At 42.9% G+C, this 19,081-nt stretch overlaps 1 protein-coding gene across 4 annotated transcripts in view; it reads right to left on the reverse strand.

Annotated features, from left to right (window-relative positions):
• The window catches only part of Tex2 (testis expressed 2), a 108,530-nt gene that overhangs the window by 35,422 nt on the left and 54,027 nt on the right, over positions 1–19,081 (reverse strand). For all 4 annotated transcript variants that reach the window (XM_069993084.1, XM_069993082.1, XM_069993083.1 and 1 more), the window contains 2 exons: positions 2,149–2,349; positions 905–1,244 (listed from right to left, as the gene is read on the reverse strand). In XM_069993084.1, the coding sequence (XP_069849185.1) occupies positions 905–1,244; positions 2,149–2,349 (541 nt within the window). The remainder of the gene's footprint in view (positions 1–904; positions 1,245–2,148; positions 2,350–19,081) is intronic.

Here is a 19,081-nt window from a genome sequence, read left to right on the forward strand (position 1 = left end):
ATGGCCTTGAGCCAGGAAAATCCTGGGTTAAGTAGAAAAGCGGCTAAAATGCTTAAAATATATTTACAGGGCTATTTTCCACAGGAAAAAAATACCTTGGATGTCATGATAACCAATGTTTAAAACACGTTTTTTTCTTCTCCAAGATAATTGAGAGAAATGGGAGCAATGAAGTACATCTGGCAGGTACTTATTTATTTGCTCCTGGTGATCTTTTAGGAAAAGGTCAAAACAGCACTGCCACAGCCCAAAGTCAGGATAAATAGTGCATGCTATCAGGGCAAAATAGAAAGTGAGCAGAAAGCAAATTAGCTCTATTCCACCGCTCACAGAAAACTCCAAAGAGACCATCTTTCCATTAGGAGCTTGAGAGCACCAGCCCCTGAAGTATCCCGTAGACTCACCTTATTCTCCACCCCCTTTCCCAGCTGGGAATCAAATTCAGGGCCTTGCACATACAAAGTGCATGCTCTACCACCTCTAGTCCTCATGCTTTAACAAAGCTTTTCTGTTGCCTCTTCCCTCAAAACATTACAATATGGGGGGTGGGAAGGTGGCTCAGTGGTAGAACGCTTGCCTTGCATGCCTGAGACCCTGGGTTCGATTCCTCAGCACCACATAAGCAAAAAGGAAAAAAAAAAATATTACAATATGTACAAAGCAAATGTAATTCCAGGGAACCACAAAAAACTAACCACATGTATCTGCAAATGGACCCATTGCTGGTGAACTGACTTGGCATAAAGAGTTATAGAGATCAATCTAAAGGTTCGTAAATCATGAGACCATACCTCAAGTGGTAGAGAGTAACCAATTCAGGGTGAGCTTCCTTCCTTCCTTCCTTTCCAATCTTCTCCCTAAAGGCACTTTAAAAATGTATGTGCACTTAGCACAATGCCATTACCTGCTTTGCTTCCAGAAACACCAGGTGGCTTCTTGAGGTCTGACTTCAGCTTTGATGCCAGAATAAATCTCCTAAACCACTCCTCTTTTTCTCTGCCAGTTCTCCCAAACAGATACAGTATCTGATCTCGCTGGCCAGGTCTTGTTCCCTCTTGAGGGTGGGGTGGCTTTTTAGGATCCTCGCTTCCCATCTCTCTTTCAGCTGGTAGCTTCTCTTCAGAAGTCTCTTTATCAGTCTGAGCCTTAGCCATAAAGTCATCTTGCCGACCAAGTTCGATACAAATGGGGTACTTTTTATTCCAGATTCGTTTGCGAGCCAAACTTTTAGGTACAAGATAAATCTACAGAGAAAGGAAATGATGATTCATATACCAAAGAGAAGACACACTGTGCATTAATATTATGCATAGCACCAACACAAGTATCCTAGAACTTCTGACTAAAATGATGAAAGTGAAATAATTTTTAACATCTATCTATAACATGACCATAGAAATTGGAATAAATTTTTATAGATGATTCATTTTTCAAAATCATCCCAGAATGCAGATATTTAAGAATCATCTGACAGGTACAAATAGTTATGACTTTTAGGAGGTTGAACCATAATTATAATGCCTTTCTGATTATCACCTGCTAAGTTTGGATACCACCTAAATCTAGTGACCCTGGGTAAAAATTAAGCTGGGGGCGGAAATTATCAATTCAGATGTGAAGCTTAAGTCAATGCTGAGTGTCAAGTAAAAAATGTATACAAAAATTCCATGCTTCCATTGTTTGGAGAACCTTAAAGATAACTCAAATGAAATTATCAGATCCAAAACTTTGTAGAGTATCAAATAATTTATATTTCTCATAAAAATGGAATCTATATTACTTTTCCAAAATGTAGTTCTCTTGCATCTGCACAATTTCCACACTTAAAGAGCAGACTTTATTAGTATTCTGGCACCTATGAGTATAGGATGCCCAGCTCCTGAGGTGTGGCTGGAGGGCCTGCAGCATCAGTATGGCTGAAGAACCCCGCCCACAGTTGCTGAACAAGAACCCATACTTTGAAAGACGCTCAGGTGATTCATCTGTACACTGAAGTTTGAGAGGTACTTTCCTAATTCATACTGATTCCTAAATAACCACAACAAAACTTTTTTTTTTGGTGGGGAGAGGGGTGTGAAATAAAGTAACAAGACTCCACATGCTTTTCATTTATTTAAGCTGTCTGCTTCTGAAATTACTCATGCTCACCTTGCTGTCAGAGAGGTCGTAGATTTTCTGGCTGATGTAGGTGACCTCTGGCTTTGTTTCATTGTAACTTGCTCTCCTGGATATGTTTTTATTGGGCTTGGAAAGTCTTAAGGTTCCACCCTCAAGTCTCACAAAGACTGAATGAGTCAAAGTCGCATGGTAAGTTTCTGGATCATAGTTGTAAATCTCATTCATCCATCCCTGATGGAGAAAAAAATTCATTATTAAAATCAGAGTGTGCACACCCATGATTCAGTGTGAAAAATGGGCTCAGGCACCAAACTTAACAGTGATACAAATGCCAGCTTTCTGAAGACTAGAAGCTGCTGAGATTGTACTCAGCAGGCAGATCAATGCTGAGGAGCAATCTGGTATGGTTTTGATAACCAAAAGTCTGGATTAAGGACAGGTAGCAATGTCTATTACCCTAAATATATTGTTCTTCCTTGTTCTACAGCAGACAGGAAAATCAAGAAACTCAAAGGTGTTTGTTCATATGACTGAGCAACTCTCTCTGCCTGACTTTATATGAAGATGAATTAACTCTGTCCAGTCTGCTTTTGTTGTTGTTGTTGTTAGTTTATATTGCCTTTTCGTTTTGTTTTGGAGACAGGGTCTATGTGTTGCCCAGGCTAGCCTCAAATTCAGGATCTTACTTCCTCAGCCTCCTGAGTGCTTAGATTACAGCTGTGCTGTCAACCTAGTGGAATTTTTAAAATGTATTTTTTAAATTATTAAATCGCTGTACAAAGAGATTACCATTTCATAAGCTAGGTTTTTAGTACACTGTTTCTTGGTCAGTGTCACCCCTTCCTTCATACTCCCCCATTTTCCCCCTCCTTTCTCTGCTCTTAAGTTACATACTTTTTACATGATGTACATTGAAAACAGCTTTTTCTTGTTGTTTCTGAGGTTTGAACTCTGGGCTTGGGCACTGTCCCTGAGCTCTTCAGCTCAAGGTAAGTGTTCTACCACCAGAGCCACAGTGCTACTCACGGTTTTCTGGTGGTTTATTGGAGATAAGAGTCTCACTGAATTTCCTGCCAAGGCTGGCTTTGAACCACGATCCTCAGATCTCAGCCTCCTGAATAGCTAGAATTACAGGCATGAGGCACCAGTGCCCAGCTGAAAGCCTAGCCTTTTTTTTTGGGGGGGGGGGGGAGGAGGTTGGTCGTGGGGCTTGAACTCTGGGCTTGGGCACTGTCCCTGCACTCCTCAGCTCAAGGTGAGTGCTCTTTGCAGCGCCACAGCGCCACTTCCGGTTTCCTAGGGGTTTATTGGAGATAAGAGTCTTACAGACTTTCCTGCTAGTGATCTTCAGATCTCAGCCTCCTGAGTAGCTAGGATTACAGGCGTGAACCACCAACCAGCACCCAGCAAGCCTAGCTTTCATTCTTTTTTTTTTTGTCGGTAGTGGGGCTTGGGGCTTGGGCCTGGGCGCTGTCCCTCAGCTCTTCAGCTCAAGGTGAACACTCTACCGCTTGAGCCACAGCGCCACTTCTGGTTTTCTAGTGGTTTATTGGAGGTAAGAGTCACACGGACTTTCCTACCCGGCTGGCTTTGAACCGTGAGTAGTGTAGCTAGGTTTACATGCGTGAGCCAGTGCCCGGCCCTCGCTTTCTTAAATAGACATATTAATACTCTTCTCACTTCACTTGCAAACAGTCTTTGACATTTTACAAAACATTATTACCATTCTAATGCTCAGAGTAAACTTCAATGTCACTTGGTCTCATGGAAACTGTATGATAAAGCAGATGAAAACTAGACACTGGACAAGTAGACACAATCAAAAATATGCCAAAGTTAAAAAAATAGTAACTTAAGTGAGTAAATTTGTGTTCCAAGTCTCCTTTCCCTCCTAAAGTCAACATAAATGTACTGATAGTTTATTTTAAAAAAGCAAATATGGAGGGGGGCGGGGGGAGGATGGGAAGGGGTGGGCAGGGGAAACAAAGGAGGAGGCTACAATGCTTGATAAGAAATGTACTCATAAAAAAGAAATGTACTCATTATCTTGCCAATGTAATTGTAACCCTTCTGTACAGTATTCTCACAATAAAAAAAGAAAAAAGCAAATACTGATGTGTACAGACAAAACACAAATGCCCAAGATGCCAAAAAATTATACTAAAGTTTGTCTCATAACTATATTCAGCACTTATCATTTAACACTCTGCCTGACACAGAGAATTTTCCAGATGAAATAGGTGCCCTAAAAGTTACCTAGGAACTATGACTCATTTGGTAAGTGTTTGAACCATACACACACTGTTGAGGTACCTAAAAGTTACCTAGGAACTATGACTCATTTGGTAAGTGTTTGAACCATACACACACTGTTGAGGTAGAAGTTTCTGAGTCCAAGAAGGAAAGAAGAGAGGAGAGAAGGGGAGGGGAGGGTAGAGGTGGGGACAAGAGATTACAAGAAATGGGAGAGGAGTGGGAGGAGTGGGGATGGGAGGGAAAGAAAAGGAAAGGGAGAAAGAAAAAAATAAAGCAGGGGAAGTTTTTTGGTTTTGTGGGTTTTTTTGTTTTTTGTTTTTGTTTTTGTTTTTTGTCAGTCGTGGGGCCTGAACTCTGGGCCTGGGTGCTGTCCCTCAGCTCTTCAGCTCAAGGCTAGTGCTCTACCACTTGAGCCACAGAGCCACTTCTGGCCTTTTCTGCTTATGTGGTGCTGAACAATCGAACCCAGAGCCTCATGCATGCCAGGCAAGCACTCTACCACTGAGCCACCTTCCCAGCCCCAAAAGTAGGAAAAGTTTTAACCATATATTTAACCCAGTATATTCAAAACATTATTTTAACATGTAAAAATGTTAGTAACTGAAAATACTATCTATTTCTTGTTTTATACTAAGTCTTTAATCTTGTTTTTTGTTTTTGTTTTGTCAGTCCTGGGGCTTGAACTCAGGGCCTGGGCACTGTCCCTGAGCTTCTTTTTGCTCAAGGCTAGCACTCTGCCACCTGAACCACAGAGCCACTTCTGTTTTTTTCTGTTTATGTGGTACTGAGGAATCGAACCCAAGGCTTCATGCATACTAGGCAATCACTCTACCACTAAGTCACATTCCCAGCCCAGTCTTTAGTTTTTATACTTAGAACAACTCAGTTCCAACTAGGTGCCCATGCTAAGAGTATAGCTTAGCAGGAGAATGCTTGCCTAGCACCCACAGGCTCTCGGTTTGATCCAGCACACTTTAAAGGACTCTGTAGCCACATGTGAGAGCCAGCCCAGGACTAAGTGAGTCTCAAGTTCAAGCTTTTGGCCCTTAGACACTTGACACGAAATTCTCCTTTCCTGATCTGACACTTTCAGTATACAGTCTTAACTACAAGAGGTATCTCACTCAGGGCCTAGGCACTGTCTGAGCTTTTATGCTCAAGGCCAGAGCTGTAACACTTGAGCCACAGCTCTACTTCCATCGTTTTGGTGCTAAATTGGAAATAAGATTCTCAATGACTTTTCTGCCCAGGCTGGCTTCCAACTACAATCCTCAGATCTCAGCCTCCCGAGTAGCTAGATTTACACGTGTGAGCCACCAGTGCCTTGTTTAGTGGTGGTGGTTTTTACACTGTATTCTGCACATTGAAATGAGAAAATATAATCCAATTTACAGGTAATAAGTCCTGTTGTAGATATTCAAATCCCTTTAGAAAAATAACTGGGAATACTGAAAACTTAGGACTAAGAATATTTAAAACCTAGGCACAAAGACTAAAGTCTTTTAAAAAACAAAAAAAACACTTGTAGTTCTAGAGGAACATTTCTCCTTTATGGAGAAACTAACATCAAGTTTTCAGATTCAATTTTCAGATTTAGGAAGTAAAACAAGACACCTAGGGGCATGAGCTGGTGCAAACACCGCCTCAGTCCATCTGTCTGCAGGACAGACATACCCCCATGATGAGCTAGCCTTCTGCCCTGTCTATCAAACAAGTGCCTTAATTACTGCTCCCAGGAAAATTCTTGAAGCTGGTTTACAGCGACAGCTTCTTCCAGTATGTCAAGGAGCTGGATCTTTTGGCCCAGGGGCCTGAAGCAGGCCTCCAGAACCCTGCACTAGGCCATGTTCTAGACCAGTAAGCGCCTACCCCACTTCTCTGCTGACACTTGCCAAATTCCAGGAATTCTAGAACAACCTTACTCAGCGGAATGTGAGGGGGAGAAGTGTTCCAGGTTCTACCTACATAGTTTAAAAACATAAACCCTACTGCCACAGGACAGTGGCAGAAGTGAGAGGCTAGGAAAGAATCCGGGCAATGCCCTCCCTCCGCCCCCTGCCATCTTCCGGTGCCCCAGCTGCTGTGGCTTTCTGGTGCAGGCCCTTTCATCTACAGATTTCCTCCTTTCTGAACCACCACATATCTGTCTTTGTGCAGCCAAGAAACAAATCACCACCACCCATGGATCAAGATCTAAATGGCACGTCTATTGTGAGCAATCATTTGTTAGCTTAAGTGAGACCTTACCCTGCTCAGATCTGATTACATGAAACACTGCTGGTCAGAACACAGGCACTGGATCAAACGCACACCTTCAAACAACTGCTAAGTCTCCGAAACGTCTGGGTTCCAATTCTGTCTTCACCATTCAGTTGATGAATGAATAGCCCTCAGAAGCCCAGTTTTCTCATCTGTCAATGGGTCTAGCATAGCTTACTGCCTAGCATCCTCTCTGGTCCTCATTTCACATTCTCTCTTTTTTTTTTTTCTTTTGGTGGTAACTAGGGTTTGAACTCAGAGCCTTGTACTTGTCAGACAGGCACTCTATTACTTCTTTGCATTAGTTATTTTTCACTGTGTTTGCCCAGACAGACTTTGAATTACTATTCCCCCTACCAACAGCCCCCCTTATAGCTGGGACCAGGTATGTAAATGGGGATCTTGCCAACATTTTTGCTGGCCTTGAACAATGATCCCCCTGATCTCTGCCTCCCAAGTAGCTGGGATTACAGGTGTGAGATACTATGTTTGGCCTCCCATCTCACATTCTTTAAATGTCACAATAATTTTTCTCTATACTCACATTACTTTTTTTGGAGTAGGGGTGTTGGGGGGGGCGGTTAAGTGAGTTCAGGCTGGCCTCAAACTCACAATTCTTCTGTCTCTTTCTCCCAAGTGCTAGGATTATCAAGCTGCTGTAAGAGCAAGCCTAACCTTTTTTTTTTTTTTTTTTTTTTGGTCATGTGGCTTGAACTCTGGGCCTGGGTACCATCCCTGAGCTCTTCAGCTCAAGGCAAGCACTCTACCACTTGAGCCACAGCGCCACTTACAGTTTTCGGTGGTTTACTGGAGTCTCACGACTTTCCTGCCTGGGCTGGCTCCGAACCACGATCTTCAGATCTCAGCCTCCTGAGTAGCTAGGATTACAGGTGTGAGCCACAGGCGCCAGGCTCTAACCTACTTTTTAAGGTATAGTTTACACAATAAAAATGAACAAATTTGGCTGGGAAGGTAGCTCAGTGGTAGAGTGCTTGCCTTGCATGCATGAGGCCCTGGGTTCAATTCCTCAGTACCACATAAGCAGAAAAAGCCAAAAGTAGTGCTCAAGTGGTAGAGTACTAGCCTTGAGCTAAAGAACTGAGGGACAGGGGCTGGGAAGGTGGCTCAGTGGTAGAGTGCTTGCCTTGCATGCATGAGGCCCTGGGTTCAATTCCTCAGCACCACACCACATAAGCAAAAAGAACTGAGGGACAGCGCCCAGGTGCAGAGTTCAGTCCCCAAAACCAACCAAACACACACACACACACACACACACACACACACACACACACACACACACACACACACACACACACACACACACACACACACACACACACACACACACACACACACACACACACACACACACACACACACACACACACACACACACACACACACACACACACCAAAAAATTGCTAGGTGTGCTCACACCAGGGGAGGAAAATCTATGAGACTGAATTAATACCAGACTCTCAATTAACTACCAGAAGCTCCAAGTGGAGCTGTGGCTCAAGTGGTATAGCACACACACACAAAAAAAGTGGTTGAAAAAAGCTTGGGGACAGCACCCAGACCCTGAGTTTAAACCCCAGGACTGGCTAAATAAATAAGTAAATCAGCTGGGTGCTAGTGGTTCTCACCTATAATCCTAGCTACTCAGGAGTCTGAAATCTGAGGATTGTAGTTTGAAGCCAGCCCAAGTAGAAAAGTCTATGAGACTCTTGTCTCCAATAACCAGCAAAACAGTTAGAAGTGGAGGTGTAGCTTAAGTGGCTGAGTGCCAGCATGGAAAGTAAAAAAGCCAAGCAGAAATTTGAGGCCCTGAGTTCAAGCCCCAGTACTAGCACATACATACATATAAAGAACAAATTTCAATCACGTGTTTTAAAATATTAATATTCACCACAATAGATGATAAAACTTATGCTCCTGGTTCCTCAGGCTCATTATCTCCTTTGCTTTATCTCCTTTGCTTCTGCCAATGCCCTACAACTTCACAGGCAAGGGAAGGGGTGACAGAATAAGTAAGTTGCCTCTCAAGGCCCAGAGATGGCACATCTGGGACTTGACTAGCTGACTCCAAATGTGGGTCCCTCTATGGGTCCAATGGCACAAGCTACACTCTCCACCCACAGTCTAGCTATTATCCTGTCAACCTTCAGGTCATGGCAAAGAAGACACCTATTCCAGGAAGCAGCTCTTCACTGTCCCTCTTCTATCACTGTGCCTGTTAAGTGCCTGGTTTACTTAACTGACTTACAAACTTCACAGAGCAATCTGTTAATCCCAGTAGTAATAAATGTTTGTTGACTGACCCCACATGCATTAATTGTTATCCAGAAGGTAGCTATGAGGATTGAAGTCCTTGGAAATCACCAGGAAACAGGACAACCCCCACCTCTACCCCAGCCTACCAGTACAGTGCTGGCTGCATACCTGGAGATATACTAGGACCAGGCTCTGAAAAGTAAAAGCTTTTCAGGACAGAACCTGAATCGATTTCTTCTTATCCAGAAGAGAGAGACATGTGTCCAAAGCCAAGGGTCCTGCTCCTATGCCAGGCCATAATAGCATTAATAAGAAACCCTGAGAGCATGACAGGGGCTGCCACCTGACCTACACCAACAGGCAGCCACAGATGCCTTACTAGCCTTGGGAGGCTCAGGCCAGAAGACTGGCCAGGCAGGACTCACCTCCAGTCTCACCAATTCTACCCCTAAGGAACGTTTGGGCACCCAAACTAGGTGCTTTTGCAAAAGGAAAAGAACACACACACACAAAACATAAAATGATTCCCCAGTGCAAACCTCATCACCCTTCCATTCCATCAAATAGCAATTTTCTTCTGGGACATGAACAACTCCCTGGAAATGGCTGTACATGGAACTTCTAGATGTCAGCAGTCAAATATCCAATCTAGAGAGAAGCCCGGACACTCTGAAGTCTTTGCTCTGTTCTTTCCATGCAACCCCCACTGTGCACTGCTCACCTGCTCTAAAATCCTTAACCCTAAATTTCTTGCCAAGTGAAGTCCTTCTGCAACTTTATTTTGTTAGGAGACATGGGAGTGGGTGGAGAGCTAGCCCCTCATTCCATCGGGAGCTCAGCTGGAAAGGCTGGGATGCTCTTAGCCCACACCACTACTTTGTAGAAAGCCTCATTCTTTCTGAAACTGGATCTGTTAAAATGGAGACAGTCCACGTTGCTGGGGACAATGACCCAGTCAGCAGGCCCCAGCTGTCTGGCCCACAGGCTGGTCCTGTGATGATGTTTGCAAAAGGTCAGGCGTTTTTCTTCAATTCTGCTGGATTTTGAAGCCATGTTTGTCTGCAAGTATATGACCACTGTTTATAAAGGGACCCATTTAATACTTGGAAAGATTAAAAGCCACAATTAACCTTTTGCAAAATAATAAAGTCTAGAAGGACTACTACTGTGCTCCCCCTTTCAGCTATAGTGTCAAGGAAAAGCTCAAGGCCAACGTTCTCTTGCTCAGCTTGATGTTGAGCAAAAGGAAGCACCAGCCCTTTGGCCCAAGGAAGCAATGGAATTCCATGGTCTTCAGTGTATAATAATGCCCCAGCTGACACTAGGAACACTGCAGCCTATTTTCCCCTGTGGCTGTGCAGGCATGTGTGCTTGCCTGTCACTCAAATCCCTGCTCATCCCTTCCTCAAGCCTATCAGGGAAGACCTATCAGAGCTAGACCTGAGGCTACTGTAGCTGAAAAACCCATCTGACACGTACAAAAAAAGCTGACTACTCTTCACTCCCCTGCCCCTACCCCCCAACACACACTAAAAAGAAACATGACTTTGACTATCAGGCTTAACCTCCTTTAGATGCACTGATGACTGACACCCAGAACCATCAGTTAAAACGGCATGGCATATCATGGATTTTGAGAATGGGGAAAAAACAGTCTCATACAGATTATAGAGCATTAGATATGAATTTAATTTTCCCCATGAAAGACACAGACTTGCAGACACACAAAATTCCTATTATGAAAGATAGCCTCAGGCAGAAAGTCAACATTCACACACAGACACTATGGAGAACATTTGCTTAAGAAGCCCCTTGGGGAGGGAAGCACCAACGTCAACACTGTCCGCATCCTCCTACTGCCTGCCACAAGGTCACCTTCACAGCCATGGCACAAGAATCACTGGAGTCAGGGCTAAAGCCACAGACTGGGGGAAATGGCCTGTATCCTAGCTGTCCTGTTCTTCAGAAGAGCAACTCCCAAACCCAGCACAGTTTTAAATTGTAATTTAAATCGTAATACACTGGAAGAGAGTAACAGAGTGAGAGAGAACAAACAAATTAAGCAGGCATATAAAATGATCTCAGATGAACTTCTGCAATAGCCAAGGTTTGATTTAGGTTAATACACAATAAACATTAAATCATATTAACAAGTGGAAACGATAGTAAATAAGCAAGCAAATCAGGCAGTAGCCTCCAAATTTTCTAGGTTACACACCTTGTCAGTGAAGAAATATTTGTGACTTAATAACAACAATATTTACTTAAAATCACATGTATGTTCTAATACAGTTTTATTTTATTTTTGTTCTGGTACTGTGGCTTGATCTAAGGTCTTCAAATTCTCACTTGGCTTTTTTGCTCACAGTTGGCAGTCTATCACTTAAGCCACACCTCCACTTCCAGCTTTTTTGCAGGTTAATTGGGGATACAGATCTCTCAGATTTGTTTTCCCAGGCTGACTTTGAGCCTAGATTCTGGATCTTGGCCTCCTGAGTAGCTAGGATTACAAGCATAAACCCCAGCCCCCTACCTAATACAGCTTTTATAAAAAGTAAATAGAAACATAGAGCAAAGGTCACATAATGAGTCTTTTTTTTTGTTGGGGGGGGGGCCAGTCATGGAGCTTGAACTCTGGGCCTGGGCACTGTCCCTCAGCTCTTCAGCTCAAAGTGAGCACAAAGGTGAGCACTCTACCACTTGAGCTACAGTGCCACTTCTGGTATTCTGGTGGTTAATTGGAGATAAGAGTCTCACGAATGTTCCTGCACGGGCTGGCTTTGAAGAGTGATCCTCAGATCTCAGCCTCCTGAGTAACTAGGATTACAGGCATGAGCCACCAGCGCTCCCACCTACACAATCAATCTTTTGGGTAGTATTTAGTATTTCTACTATGATAGCTACCTTTAGCTGACACTTTAAGTTGGCATAGTATTTGTACTCAGGGTGAGACTCATTACTAATGATAATGGATGTAAATACACACACACACACACACACACACACACACACAATCAAACAGTGAAATAGATCAATTCTAATAATTCTGGCCAAAGGTCATATGGTCAGCTACATGTTAAGTCACAAGGCCTAGTTAACTTTCTTAGCTAAAAAGAGCAAAGATGGATATAGGTAAGGAACTCAAATATTTTCTTGAGACTATCTTGATAGCAACTCATTTAGACACCATGGAAACCAACACAAGAGCACAGTAATACCCAGGAACCACCTTGCTAGCAAACTCAGCTTTGGGGTGTGGCCAGCTTTACAAAAACCAATTATTGGGCTGGGAATGTGGCTTAGTGGTAGAGTGCTTGCCTAGCATGCATGAAGCCCTGGGTTCAATTCCTCAGTACCATATAAAACAAAACAAAAAAAAAAAAAAAAAAAAAACCAGAAGTGATGCTGTGGCTCAAATGGTGGGGGGCCAGGCATGAGCAAAAGAAGCTCAGTAATGGTGTTTGGGTTGTGAGTTCAAGCCCAGCACTGGCAAAACAAAACAAAACCAAAAAAAAAATTATACAGTAAGAACAATCTTCAAAGTGTTTCATCCCATCCTTCTATATCTATACTCAATACAAATTTGGGGATTAAAAAATAGGTATTTTTTATTCTTAGTTATTATCTTACTCTTCCAAAAAACACAGTTCGAGAAGTCTTAGATCCACAATGCCCCAGCCTCTTTCCTCTCTGCACAAATGATACCAGAAACAGAATTGTAATTCCTACACAGAATCCAGCAGGTATTTCCAGAATCTATAAACTATTCTCATAATATAGATGGATCATGGGAGGAGGGGAATTGGGGAGGAGGGAAAGGGAAGAAAATGAGGGAGAAGGTAACACTGTTCAAAAAGAAATGTACTCATTACCTTATTTGTGAAGCTTTTACCCCTCTGTATATCACCTTGACAAGAAAATAGAATTTTAAAAAATAGATGGACCAGAATAGTAGTTCTGTCATATCCTATGGTTAACAAGCTGAGAAGAGTACTGGCAAACATTAATTACTGAAACTGTTGTTGAGACCATGAGGGAATAGGGGATAACTATCAAGTCTCTTTACTTTCATATATGTTTGAAATTTTTTATAAAAACTTGGAAGGAAGGGGGCTGGGAAGGTAGCTCAGCGGTAGAGTGCATGCCTTGCAAGCATGAGGCCCTGGGTTCGATTCCTCAGCACCACATAAACAGAAAAAGCCGGAAGTGGCGCTGTGGCTCCAGTGGTAGAGCACTAGCCTTGAGCTGAAGAGCTGAGGGACAGTGCCCTGGCCCAGAGTTAATGCCCATGACCAGCAAAAAAAAAAAAAAAAAAAACAAGGAAGGAAGGAAGGAAGGAAGGAAGGAAGGAAGGAAGGAAGGAAGGAAGGAAGGAAGGAAGGAAGGAAGGAAGGAAGGAAGGAAGGAAGGAAGGAAGGAAGGAAGGAAGGAAGGAAGGAAGGAAGGAAGGAAGGAAGGAAGGAAGGAAGGAAGGAAGGAAGGAAGGAAGGAAGGAAGGAAGGAAGGAAGGAAGGAAGGAAGGAAGGAAGGAAGGAAGGGGTCTCAAGCTAGGTGCCAGCAGCTCACACCTGTAATCCTAGTTACTCAAGAAACCAAGATTTGAGGATCACAGTTCAAAGCCAGCCCCAGCAAGACAGTTGATGAGACTCTTATCTCCAATTAACCACCAAAACACTGGAAGTGGAGCTGTGTCTTAGTAGTTCAGTGCTAGCCTTGAGGGGGGAAAAAGAAAAAAGCTCAAGGACAGAGCCCAGGCCCTAAACTGAAGCCCCAGGACCAGCACAAAAAAGTCTTTCTGGGATCACCTGCCATCCTTAACTACACTGTTCCTACAGAATTCAAGAAGTTTGTTCCACATAGTTCCTTTCCAACTAGCCTTATTTCCTTTAACCTTAAAAAAAATTATTATTATCTTGAAATGTTGCACAAAGGGTTGTTCTAACAGGTCACCTTATATGTTATAATGCATCTTGCACAAAGGGTTGTTCTAACAGGTCACCTTATATGTTATAATGCATCTTGCACAAAGGGTTGTTCTAACAGGTCACCTTATATGTTATAATGCATCTTGGTCAAAGCCAATCCTTCCTTCATCCTCCTCCCCACCTATCCTAATCTTACCCATCCCACCCCTCAGCTTTCCTAGTTCCATTTTCACATACATACATCTTGATGAAGTATTCTCCCACCATTCCTCTCACCATTTGTCCATGCCCCTCCTCTTCAGCCTCACTCCCGTAAGACATGGTATTCATTTTATTAAACTGTCTGATAATTGTTCAAAGGGATTACATCACAGAAACCCATTCTGGCGGATACTATACTTTAGTCAGTTGACTGTGTATATATGCATATGGCTCTGTACATGCTTTCATATTATGTTTATATAGTTTAGATTTAACTCCCATATATGAGAGAAAACATGTGACCTCTTCTCTCTGCTCTGAGCAATGTAATTTTTCCCAGGTTCATTTGTGTCCCTACAAATGATATGCTATTCTTTCTGATGGATGAATAAAATTCCAATATATTCCTATTCAATAAAATTCCTATATGTTCCTGCTTGTGAAGTCCTTTTGCTCTGCTTTGAAGCATGTCACCTGATTAACCTGTCACCAATAAGGCATGTTGGGAATACCACACTTATAAAGCTATCCATAAAGACTCAGGTGCCTAGGATGTTTTCAGCAAAGTACAAAGCAGAAAGAAATACTTTTATATTTTTTGTATACAATAAACTCAGGTTCATAAAAGAACTACAAAAGGTAGCCTAAGCCAGGCACTGGTGGCTCCCACCTGTAATACTAGCTACTCAGGAGGCTGAGATCTGAGGATCACAGTTCAAAGCCAGCCTGGGCAGGAAAGGGCAGGAAAGTCCGTGAGACTCTTATCTCCAATAAACCACTAGAAAAACAGAAGTGGCGCTGTGGCTCAAGTGGTAGAACACTTGCCTTGAGCTGAAGAGCTGAGGGACAGCGCCCAAACCCAGAGTTCAAGCCCCATGACCAAAAAAAAAAGGCAGCCTAAGTCTCTTGGCTGTATGTAATGAGGCCATTTCCTCCTAAATTTCATAAAATTACAAAAAAATCATAAAATTGAGATTAAGTTTACAAATTAAAATTTCTTCTCTGCGCCACAAAATTACTTTTTTCTTTTTTTTTTTTTTTGGCAGCAATGGGGATGGAACATCTAAGCTACATGCTAGCATTTGGTTTATTCAGACAGGTTCTCACTGTGTGGCCCAAGATGGCTTCTAATTCTTGATCCTTCACCTCTACCTTCCCAAGTAGTGGGGATTGTAGAAATGTACCACCACACCGGCTCAAAAATTTCTCCTTTATATAATAAAACCAAAGCCTGTATTACAAGAACCTTATCATAAATAACTTTGTGTCATGTTGTAAAGAAAAAGAGCTTTCTGTTGGGTGCTAGTGGTTCACACCTGTAATCCTACCTATTCAGGAGGCTGAGATCTGAGTATCGTGGTTCAAAGCCAACCTGGACAGAAGAGAACTAAAAAGCTGGAAGTGATGGTGTTGCTTAAGTTGTAAAGTGCTTGCTAGCCTTTGGGGTGGGGGGGAAGTGCAGGGACAGCACCTAAGCCCTGAGGTCAAGCCCGAGCAGGACTGACATGCAGATACAGACAGACAGACAGACAGACAGACGGACAGACAGACACATACTCTCTCTCTCTCTCTCTCTCTCTCTCTCTCTCTCTCTCTCTCTCTCTTTGGAAACTGATATCCTACTGTGTTGTTTTGCTGGTATTAAGTCTGAGGATTTGCTCATGAATATAATTAAAAATTTTTAATTAGCCTAGCGCCAGTGCCTCATCTCTGTAATCCTAGCTACTCTGGGGCTCTGAGGATCTGAGGATCTGAAGACCTGAGAGTATCTGAGAGTTGTGGTTTGAAGTCAGCCTGGGATGAAAAGTCTGTGATACTCTTATCTCTAATAAACTACTAAGAAAAAGCCAGACGTGGTGCTGTGGCTCAAGTGGTAGAACACTGGCCTTGAGCATAAAGAGGCTCAGGGACAGCACTCAGGCCCTGAGTTTAAGCCCTGAGACTGGCAAACACACACACACACACACACACACACACACACACACACACACACACACACACACACACACACACACACACACACACACACACACACACACACACACACACACACACACACACACACACACACACACACACACACACACTCTGATTACATGCTCAAACATAAGAACGTTATGAAATCTTCATAAAATTTTTCTTGATAAATATGAGGAAAGTCAGTGTGCAAGAACATCACTGAAAAAAAGAAAGACACTTCTAGCCAAATGACAAATACATCACCAGGGAGGAGGACTATCCAGACTGACTAAGAATTCTCAGCAAATATCCAAGAACACCGTAACTCAAATGTTTCATTCTTCCCAGGCCCAAGCCCTCTCACTTCTGAGGTCTCTAGCTTAGGAATCTAGTCACTCAAAAAGGAACTCAGGAAGTACATCATACTGAGGGTGTTACTAGGGTGATACCCTTGAAGTCTATGGCACACATAAGATTCTGTGCCTTGAAGCTACTTACTCAGCCCACCAGGCTTTAAACCCAGTAAATTTCTTGAAACTGGTAACTAACCTGCTTTCCTGCATTCACTCTTCACTAGGCTAGATGCCCCAGGCAACCTTTTCCTAGGTGCTGTTTCTCATCAGCCAGGAACTAACTTCTACCCATTAGAACCAGCAGGCTCTGGAGGAGGTCCTGAGGAATCTTCTGTGGACTTCGTGAAGCTCTATGACATACATTCCAGACAGCAGGGCTTCTGAAGAGCTGGGAGTGGAAAGTGAAGTTCAACACCACACACTGGTCTTTGCGAACAGTGCCCACTTGGCTGCCAACTGGTCTCTGATAAGCCATGATAAATATAAATATCTGAATAGTAGATCTAATAAAGCACAGAAAAACTTTAGCCTTCTCTCTATCCTCATTAAGTCTCACACAAGTTAAAACAAACAAACAAAAATAAAACTGTTCTGCTCCTTGATTTGTTTATAGAGCCAATAAAGGAGCCAGACTTATTCTTGTCCAGGCTGTAAACCTATCAATTTTCAGGCATGTCAATGAGAAACTAGAGGGCTCAGTTTTAAAAACATAGGTCTCTTGCTGGTTTATAAAAAAGGAAAGAAAGCTAACAGTGTAGCTCAAGTGGTAGAGCACCTGCCTAACAAGTGCGGCTCTAAGTTTAAACCCCAGTACTGAGAAAAAGAGATCAGACTAGAGAATGAACACTTATGAACAAGTGTTCCTCCAGCTGCTAATGCTCTGACTAGTCTTAAGACAAGGTGTCTCTTTTTTTTTTTCTTTGTGCTGGTCTTGGGGCTTGAACTCAGGGCCTGGGTGTTGTCCTTGAGCCTTTTTTTGGTTATTGTTCAAGGCTAGCTCTATACCATTTGAGCCACAGCTCCATTTTCAGCATTTTGGTGGCTACCTGTGTCTAATGAACTTTCCTGCCCAGCTGACTTCAAACTGTGATCCTAAGATCTCAGCTAGAATAACTAGGATTACAGGCGTGAGCCACCAGCTCTTAGTAACACTGCCTTCTTGATAGCAAGACAGTCATCACCAGATGTAGCCCCTTAACCTTGCACCAAGATGATGAACAAAATAAACCTTCGTTTTCCTCTTGCTCCAGGTTCTGTTGTATGTGTGTCTGTGTGTGTGTGCCTATCTTGGGTCTTAAACTCAAGAGCCTGGGCATGGTCCCTGAGCTATTTTGCTCAAGGCTGATGATCTACCTTTTAAACCCCAGGTCCCCTTCCAACTTTTTTTAGTTGGAGATAAGAGTTTCACAGACATTCCTGCCTAGGCTGGCTTTAAACTGTGATCTTCAGATCTCAGTCTCCTGAGCAGCTAGGATTACAGGCGCGAGACACCAGCACCTAGCTTCCTCTAGGTTCCCTGTGTAAACTGAGCTGGCTTTGAATTCAGGACCCTCCTGCTTCCACGTGGTAGAATTAATTACAGGTATGTACCACCACACCCAACCAAACTCCTTTTCTTTTATAACTTAACCAGTATTTAGTAATGTATGACTAGAAAATGTACTAAAATACCTTCCTTAAAAGAAAAAAGTTTGTTGCACATGGCACCACCTAATACTAGCTATGTGACCATGTCTCCATTCCTTTATAAGCATATACCATAACTGAACACCTAGATCTTGCCCACTGCAGGTGCTAAGTATTCTAGTGTTGCTCTACTGTCATGTTGAACAAATCACTGTGATCCACTGAATAACATTAAGATCCACTACAATGGTGTCCTCTGGATAGCTGGTGCCCTGTTGGTATATAGCAGGGATGAGATCAACATTAAAGGCTAAAGATTAAAATTACAATCTTCCCAAGAAAAGCAAGTGCTCAAACCAGTTTAAACCGAATGTTACATTCAGTTATTAGGCACTGGAGTTCATGTAAGCCCCATTTTTCTTTGCTAAAGTTAGTGCAAGTTTTCTTAGAGGCCATGTAAATCAGGTAGTCACAGCACCACCCCATTAAAAAAGCCAAGCCACACACATGATGAGTCACTTTTGTTCTACATATTAATGGTAAGGTAAGGATGTAACAACCTCAAGAGTCAACATCATCCCTTAAAAAAGAAACAGTCTCCTTGGCCAGGTGCCAGTGGCTCACACCTGTAAACCTAGCTACTCAGGATGCTGAGAGGATCACGGTTCAAAGCCAGACTGGGCAGAAAAGTCTGTGAGACTCTTATCTCCAATTAACCACCAGAAAAACCGGAAGTGGTGCTGTGGCTCAAAAGGTACAGTACTCGCCTTGAGCTGAAGAGCTGAGGGACAGTTCCCAGGCCCAGAATTCAGGCCCCCCAACTGACAAAAACAAAACAAAACAACAAAACCAATCTCCTAACATACGTCCATGTGAAAGAATGAAAAAAAGACAGGTCGCAAAGTATATACCATTAAATCAAGTTTAAAAAAGTAAAGGGGCTGGGAAGGTGGTTCCGTGGTAGAGCACTTGCCTTGCATGCATGAAGCCCTGTGTTTGATTCCTCAGCACCACATAAGCAAAAAGAAAAAAGCCAGAAGTGGCACTGTGGCTAAAGTGGTAGAGCACTAGCCTTGAGCTGAAGAGCTGAGGGACAGCGCCCAGACCTA

This window comes from Dipodomys merriami, unplaced genomic scaffold (assembly GCF_024711535.1).
Source record: "Dipodomys merriami isolate MVZ:Mamm:240054 unplaced genomic scaffold, mDipMer1.0.p SCAF_42, whole genome shotgun sequence".
Taxonomy (NCBI): Eukaryota; Metazoa; Chordata; class Mammalia; order Rodentia; family Heteromyidae; genus Dipodomys; species Dipodomys merriami.